At 38.4% G+C, this 9,071-nt stretch overlaps 1 protein-coding gene across 1 annotated transcript in view; it reads right to left on the bottom strand.

Annotated features, from left to right (window-relative positions):
- Positions 1-9,071, bottom strand: part of MYO6 (myosin VI) — a 124,751-nt gene that overhangs the window by 109,329 nt on the left and 6,351 nt on the right. Inside the window, 3 exon segments of the mRNA XM_075064556.1 lie at positions 1,117-1,190; positions 7,078-7,147; positions 8,666-8,684. Coding sequence (XP_074920657.1) covers positions 1,117-1,190; positions 7,078-7,147; positions 8,666-8,684 — 163 coding nt within the window.

Here is a 9,071-nt window from a genome sequence, read left to right as displayed (position 1 = left end):
AGGGGACTGGACTCGATGACCTCTTGAGGTCCCTTCCAGTCCTAGAATCTATGAATATAAACACTCCTCTAGGTAGCTAGATAAATTACATACCATTGATTCTGAAAACAGTATACAAAACAATCTTGTTTACTCCAGTTATATTTGAAGTTACCAGGGAAAACTAGTTATGACAATAATTGAACCAAATTGTGTACAACAGATTCTGGGAAACACATAGGTATCATTTATTTAAAACAGTGAAGCTAGATTCCAGAGCTGAAACACTGTTTCACCCTCATCTTTTCTGCTTTAGATATCTGTTTGTGTATTTTGGGTTTTGTTTTTAACTGCAGTCAAATTATTGACACTACCAGCATGGTTTCTAAAGCTGATGACTGGTATTCTGTAAATAATTCATAGCTAGCTGTATAGCGTTCAGTTCAACAACTGAAAATGAGTGAACACGATTTTTGATAGGAAAGCTTAGGTCTAAATAAATACATTTGAGTACAACTGGTTTTTAATGCAAATCTTGCCTATTTCTACCATCTCAATGCTGATTTCTGTTTTTTTAAAAAGGTGAGGAAAAATACTTTTATATAACTACATGGATTCTCCCCCCTCCATCCCACAAGCTTCTTGCCTCTCTTCTATTTCACAGCTGTCATTGCCAGGGCAGATGGCAAGGGCTACATGTAATTTAGTCAGAATTCATTAAGTATAATTAGGCAACTTGATAGCAATATAAAAGATTAAGATGGTCATCTGAGCTAGGAGGCACCTGTGTGCTTCGTTCAAAAATAATGAAGAAAAAGAGCCATCTTTGGTAACAGCAGACCTACTGGCAAAGTAGCACACCTAAAGGAATGCAATTTGCTACCACGTAATAAAATAATGAACTAAACAACATACACAAAGTCCAAATTACCCAATTTACCTAATTGACTACTTTTCCCCATCTGAATGAGGTGGCACACCAGACTTTCCTTATCAAAAACCCTAATGTTATAAATGCTACCAATTATGCTTGGGCTATTTCATGCTATAAAACAAATGGTACAAAAATATTATATAAACAATATAATTACATTTATTTGGCATATTATACAAGCTAATACAATATGTAATACTTACATAAATTCTGTCTTTACAGTACCGCACTTTGATATTGTGAAGGAGTGTAGCTTCATTTAAGTACATTAGTGAACCTGCAATTTAAAAACCCAAACAGATATTTTGACAAATAACCATCTTAGTGTAAGACCACTCAACTGAAATTGAGCATTAAGAAGAATTCTGCTTCCCCTCCTCTTTTTTGGCCCATGAGTAGTTTAATCCTGCTGATTCCTTCAAAAGCTTTTAAAGGGATACTATCAACTTAAAGAAATATAGTTTGTCTGGAAAACGTCTACCTAAATTTACTGTGACAACAGAAAAAAAAAAAAAGACATCAAATATTATTATTTTCTTATAACATTTAACAAAGAACATTAGAACATGGAAGTGCCAATCTCTGACTTCACTCCATCAATGATAGCAGCCCCAAACTCTCTCAACAGCTTTTCCCACAAGCACATTCATGCTTTCCTCCATACTGCCCCTTATACATGGCAACAAACTTTTTGGTGCCTTTACAGATTTTTACAAGTTATCCTCCTTCAAATCTTTCTTTGCCATTGTGCATACAGAAAAATGCCATCTAACAGCTAGGTAGCTGAAATTGCTAATTCTTAGCATATCCAAGTGGTCATTTTCAAACGTTCACAACTTGGTCAAATCATGGTATATTTTCATGGGGACAACAAAAAGCATCCCTCTAATCCCCTGACAATGGTTTTGGCCATATATATATATAAAATCACTGCTCCAAACTCTGTAGTGCACCAAGAAACTATTTAAAAAAATAAACATTAACAAAACTACCTATTTTTCCTTAACCTCATTGCTGAAAATGGGCAAACCAATTTTACTGAAAAACTTAAAAAACCCATCTTGAGATACAAAGCAAGCGTAGAAAGTTTCAGACTGAATGGTTAATGCTTGGCAAAGCTATAAAGAACTGAAAACAGGGCTAACAATGGAAAGGGTTAGGCAGTCTTAATTCTAGGGCATCAGTATTCGTTCCATGTCAACAGCAGCATTATCTCTAAAGCTACTCTGTGAACATCTCTTATGTAGAGCTTCCTCAACTTAGGAACTTCCTCTACTCCTTGTCTCTTTAGTTTCCGGTTAGAATTTCAAACATAGAATACACACATCCTTACTTTTCTGTTTCAAACGCCTCCTCAGACAGCTAAACTTTAAACAATCAGCAACACAAAATAATCTGTTATTTCAGTTGGTTTCCTTTGAGCATTTGACAGTACTTTGTTTAGAGTCAAGTTTCACCATTTTCTTGGTCAGTTGTACTTCTTGTCTCATGAGCTCTCTAACAACTCTACTGATGCACTCCTTGTGTGCAAGTGCTCACCACACCTGCAAGAAGACATCGACCCACAAAATGGAAGGAAGTGACCACTGTTTCTGAATTTGAACCAGGAAGGACTCTTTCCCCAGGATTCCTGCACAGAAAAACATGTTTTTTCTTCCTCAACTTCCTGAGGCTCAAATGACTCATTCTTTCTCCAAACACCAGAAACCAAAAGCTTAGTATCAAATGGTATAAGACCCACTACCGATCAGGACCCTCTCAAGCCTTAACTTTATACACAGTTATTCAAACACCCCTCTGTCACAAAACCATCCAGTTCTTATTGCTGACGGTTAACCTTCCCAGCTACTTCAATCCACACGGTCATCACAGAAACCCCTTGGGAACTGTGAGGCCAGACAGGCAGCTGGTAACCTCTTCTTCATCCTCCTTCTACCACAATCCGCAACTACTGTCCAACAGAACTTGAATCTGCCTCCTATCCAAATGTGCCAGACCAGCTTGCAGCAGAAGCAGATTCCCATGGTCACCCTTTGGTTTGTACAACTCCAACAAGAAGCACATGTGGACTGCTTAGGGAAGACATCTTTCACTACGGGAGAATACAAATAGATACTAGCAGAAGGAAAACTCCTTTCCTACACATCTAAGTCTTCTACGGTAAGGTCAATGAAGGAAATACTTAGGTTTTATCCTGAGCGGACACTCACTCTGGTCTGCCAGTCCCTCAAATTGTTCCTTATCCTATTTCTCAAACTAATTTCTCTCCTCCTCAGAGGACAGCCTGAGGTGTTCTTACTTAACCAGACAATAGGGTACTTAAGATTTATTTCTCATCCATATGTTCCATTTTACCAAACTTCATCCTTTTCCCTTCCAGGGGGATTATACTTGGATGGGGAGAGAAAAATCAGCCAAATAGGCAACTTCTTTCCACATTCATGGTGAAGTCTCTTCCTCTTCTGATTTCTCCCAGGAGTATAATTCAGATTCTAACCTTGTGGGACAAGATAATTTCTTGGGTATGTGGAGATTTATAATCCCATCACGATTAAAAGAGAGACCTCTCAAAACGAAAGAAAATATAGGGGGGAACAATCCTCTCCTATTTCTGCATCTTTAGAAGACAGTGCCAAGTCAGAAAAAGTTCTTTGAAGGGAAGAAAGCAAGCTTAGCCAGAAATCTTATGAAGATCCTAAGGATAAAGGGTCCACATTTTGTTTTGTCCCTAAAATAAACTAAAATCTCTTCTCACATCACAAGGGTTGTTGCTTCAGTTGAAGGGGTCATTATTTTTTAAAGCTTGTTTATGAGAAGGTCATGCAATACAGTAACAAAAGCTTTACTAAAATCAAAATCTATAACAGCTACTGCTTCCCCCCTATCCACAAGGCTTGTTACCATGTCAAAGAAAGCTATGAGGCTGGTTTGATATGGCTTGTTCTTGATAAGTCCATGTTATTTATCATCTTATTTTCTTTGATTGTTTGATTATTTGTTCAATTATATTTCTGGGCACCTAAATTACTCTGAATGGGGTGCATAATTCCCTGGGTTGTCCTCATTCCACTTTTTATAGATATTTGCCATTTTCCAGTCCTCAGGTATCATTCACGTCCTCAAAGATAATCACTAATGACTCAGAGATCTGTTCAGACAGTTTCTTGCATCAGGCCCTGCCAACCTGAAGACATCTAAGTTGTCTAATATCAGAGGGGTAACCATGTTAGTCTGGATCCGTAAAGGCAGCAAAAGAGTCCTGTGGCACCTTATAGACTAACAGACGTATTGGAGCTTGAGCTTTCATGGGCAAATACATGCATGCATCCGAAGAAGTGGGTATTCACCCACAAAAGCTCATGCTCCAATACGTCTGTTAGTCTGTAAGGTGCCACAGGACTCTTTGCTGCTTTAACTTGTCTAAGTAATTCTTAACTTGTTCTTCTCCTATTTTAGAGTCAGATCCTACCACATTTACCTTGATGTTCTCTATGTTAGCCGCCCAGTCATTGCTAACTTTTTTGCTGAAAACTGACATACAAAAGGCATTTAACACTTTGGCCATTGCTGTGTTTTCTGTTATTGTCTTTCCCTCCTCATTAAGTAATGGGCCTACCGGGTCCCTGGCCTTCCTCTTGCTTCCCCTGAATTTGTAAAATATTTTCTTGTTACCCTTTATATTTCTACCTAGTTTAATCTCATTTTGTGCCTTGGCCTTTCTAATTTTGTCACTATATGCTTGCTGTTGGGTTTTTTTTTATGTTCATCCTTTGTAATTTGACCTAGTTTCCACTTCTGGTATGACTCTTTTTCGAGTTTCAAGTCATCGAAAATGTCTTGGTTAAGTATGATTGGCCTCTTACCATATTTCCTATCTTTCTTATGCATTGGGATAGTCTGCTTTTGTGCCCTTTATGTGTCTTTAAAAAACTGCAAACTCTCCTGAACCTTTTTCCCTTAGACTTGCTTCCTATTGGAACTGACCTACCAATTATCTGACTTTGCTAAAGTCTGCCTTTGTGAAGTTCATTGTCTCTAATCTTCTGTTTTCCTCCTACCATTCCTGAGAATCATGAACTCTTATCATTTCATGGTCACTTTCATTCATGTTCCTCCCTGTTTGCCAGCATCTTCGCTAGTCACTTTCTCTGTCTTCTGTAATAAAAAGTTGCCACCAATGCACTCCAAGAATTTGTTGGATAATCTGTGTCCTGCTGTATTATTTTCCCAACAGATGTCTGGGTAGTTGAAGTCAATCATCACCATCAAGTTTTCTGTTTTGGAAGGTTTCATTAAGTTGTTTAAAAAAGATCTCATCCACCTTTCCTTCCTGGTTAGGTGATCTATTGTTGAACCCTACAATTATATCCTCATTTACCACCACTTCTACCCTTAGAGATTTTCAACAAGTCTGCCTCCCATGGCTATCTCAACAAGGATGCTCCCTCTTTCTCCTCCACACTGCCTGGGCACAAGCAGGGAGGTACTGAAGGCACAGGAGAGCCAATCAGCTCCCAAGATTCATGAGGAGAAATTGTAGGGAAAGTCCCGCTCATCCCTTGCAGTCCAGGGATGAAGCATGCTCACTTGCTCTGTGGAACTTGCTCATTATGCTGTCCAGGCAATGGCTAGGAGATGTGTAGGGATGGTGCATACTCATTGCAGATGGAATCTTTGGAAAATTTAGTTGCCAAACTTCAACAAGTCTCTACTGAATATACAAGAGATCACTATGTCAATGTGGGCAGCCATAAACAATGACACACGTTGTTGAGGACTGCAGAATGACTGAACTTCCTGGAGATATTCATGCCTTGAACAATGTTGATAAGAACGCTATGACTTGGCTTGACCAGATTGCATATGCCAAATAAAATAAATAACTAAATAAATATGAGAATTTATATTCAGATCCTTATAACCCAATCAAACTGGGGTAGATTTTCACAGAGATGGTAAAATGTACATCCTTGTTACCACAGGGTAACTCCCTTACAAAACATCAAGTTCCTGCTCCAAAAACCTGAGGTTCTAGAGCATCTCAATGAAAAGGGAGTGATTTAAAAAAAAAAAAAAACACACACACACACACACACAAGCAAAGTATTTTTCCCTACCCTTGTTCTCAGAAACTGCTTATTTGACACTTTAAATCAATCAGTAAATAAAAATAAGCCTGAGACAGACTCCCAGCAGGAAGGCAAAATTATAAGCACTGAAAAGACAACCTTGTAAAAGAAAACATTAGCTACCAGTTCTACCTATAATGACCCTACAATGTACATATCACATCACAAGTTTCACGTCTGTTTTTACTCACTGTTGCAGAGTGGCTACATATCTAGGTTCAGTCACAAGAAGTAGATGCTATTGCTTTCAATAGGACTTGTGGTCCTGACTCATGTAGTGCTTTTGAAAATCTCACCCTCTATGTATTTTATATTAAGAACAGTAGAAGCTAGTCTTGGCCACCATGTAAAAGGCAATCTCAAACATCCAGGCCAACAGTCCCTGGGAAGCAAAATTTCAAAAGACAACGTCTTCAGTTTTTCCCCCCAAGAAAATAAACCACTCTGCAAACAGATTACATTGCATAAGGCAACAACAAAATTCTAGCCACTGTTGCCAGATTAAAAAATGGAGGAAAAGTACAGAAGCGTACAACAGCCTTAACATTTTGGGTAGACAGCATCCCTCTTCCATTACTACTCCCAAACTTGAGTACTGTCTGACAAAACAGGTAGTTTTTCAACACATAACAAAAGATCAAATCAAGCCCTGTATTGCTGCATGTAGCTCACTCTATTGTCCATTAAACTGATGAATTGTGTCACTACTCTACTGTGACGCACAGTTGATTTAACACATGCCAATCAAATTGACACTAGTTTTGTTAGAGTTTTATAAGAGTACTGCAGCTCACATGCTGGAATGAAACCTTCTTCTTTTGCATGCTCATTTGAGAATTGAGAACAGCAATAAATGTAAGGTACAACTGCCTCTTAAAACTGGTTTAAACATAGGACACATTTATAGCAATAAAGATCCATTAATGTTATGTGCAACATCAAGCAAACAAACAGAAAGCAGTATAGATTTGGTTACAAAACAAATGGATCCTTGCTATTATATACACACACACACACTTCAAAATATATACTTACAATTATCCTCCATATCCTTTTTACTGTCCTCTTCTGCAGGAAACACTTGGTTGATAACAGCCAGAAAAGTCTGTCAGATAAAAACATTGATATTCTCAGAATTTCAACTGAAGGGAAAGTGGCTCTAAGATGTTGTGAGCTATGTTTTCAATAAGTGTATTATTTGTGTTAAGAAAAGTGAAAATTTGCCATTTGTATATTTTACTGTGGCAGGTTTTAGTGTGTTCGCCCAACTACCGCAACAATTTATTTCTATTGCAGTTGCTCCTAAGGACACTGATCAAGGATTTGGGCCTCATCATAATAGGTATTGTATAAACAAAGATACACTCCTGATCATGAGCGTTTATCACTCTCGTATTTAGACAAATGGAGGGATGCTAATGGTAAAGATAGCTGCACTACAGCAATCATTGTAGTCTCAACTGTACTACTGCTACAAATACTTGGGGATCTACGGATGAAAACTGCTAAGTGCTTCAAAGTGCTTTAAACTGCTAAGTGCTTTAAAGGTAAGCACTGTCCCCACATATTTAGATACTTCAGTAATAGAAAACAGTAACACAGTTATATGTATTTTATTCAAAAGGAAACAGAATCAAAAAGAATGGGACTTGTTCAGAGTTATAAAGCAAGTCAATAGCAGCTCTGGGACTAAGATCCAAGTCTCCCAATTCCTAGCATAGTACCCTCAATCATGACTCAGTACTACTACCCCACTTAAATACAATCCCATTTTAAAGTACATGACAGTAGCTATACAATAGTAATACACAGTATATTCTCAAACACTGAATTTTGATTTTACAAACACTTCCTTTAATCCTGTATTTCAGTTACACAAGAAAACCACTTAGCCAGCGTTCATCACTCACTGGAACAAATCTGTAACAAGAGCAAACTTGTCTCTTTAATACTCCAGAAATTGTAATTTATCTTGTTTTTAAAAAGGAAAGAAAACATGCAAGAACAGATCGATCAGTGTGCGCACAGTGTACAAACATGCTATTGCACTTTTTAACAAATTACACACTTTTGTTCAGACATTTTATCTGAGTCTATACAGCATGCACAGGTTATTTACATTAGAGAATTGTAGCTATCTATGGATGCGCCTTGTTGTATCAATTAATGTTACAGCTGCTATGCTGCTACAAAGATAATTTCCATGAGGAGAAGGGGATTAAGGCAGTGAGATTAGTCTATTTATCTAAAATGGCAAAAGACAAGCAACAAGATCTTTGCCTAGCATAAGTAATGATCTTAACATTTTAAACAAGTTTGTCTATTTAAAACTTTGCTCAGTGAGAAACCCTCATGATAAACATCTTGTTTTCTGTTGCAGTCTAAGACACCCTCTTACTTCAGTACAATAGAAACAATACAATGTAGGTCACACAATCTGGAATTTCACACAGCATTAAGCAGCCACAATTCCACTTCATTTTGAAGCGGCAGGTTTCTTAAATTGAAGTATTAAAGTGTCTATCAACTAAGTGTTGCCAGTTGGAAAACAGTAAAAAACCTTCCATGATTTTCTTCCCTGGTATAGGAGACTCTTCATGGGTCATACACTTCTTGTTCTGACACTCCCTTTTTTTCCCTTCCTACCTCTCATTAGCGTTATGTGCTAAAAACATTATAAAGGAGGGGCTACACGTTGCCTTGGAGATGGTCAGAATCTAGATTAGCCAGTCCTCCTTGGGAAATCTATATAGCTGCTAGATACAAATGTTGTTCAGTGAAGCATGTTGCAACCATGGAGAGCCCTTTCATAGGCGACACATTGGGGTGGTGGGGGCATACAGAATCAAGTACAGTCTCTTTCCGCCCCTTCTCCCCCCCCGATTTCTGCTTGGCCTGTTAGGGGGGAATAGGGGTTCCCCACCCCCATCCAGCATGCTCGTCCCCTTTCCCTGGCAGCCAGGCCGGGAGCAGAAGGGGCAGGACCAGTCACTTCTCATGCTGGCCACTCTGGGTCGCTACTCTGGTTG

This window comes from Chelonoidis abingdonii, chromosome 3, assembly GCF_003597395.2.
Source record: "Chelonoidis abingdonii isolate Lonesome George chromosome 3, CheloAbing_2.0, whole genome shotgun sequence".
Classification (NCBI taxonomy): Eukaryota; Metazoa; Chordata; order Testudines; family Testudinidae; genus Chelonoidis; species Chelonoidis abingdonii.
This window is presented reverse-complemented; position numbering and strand designations above follow the sequence as displayed.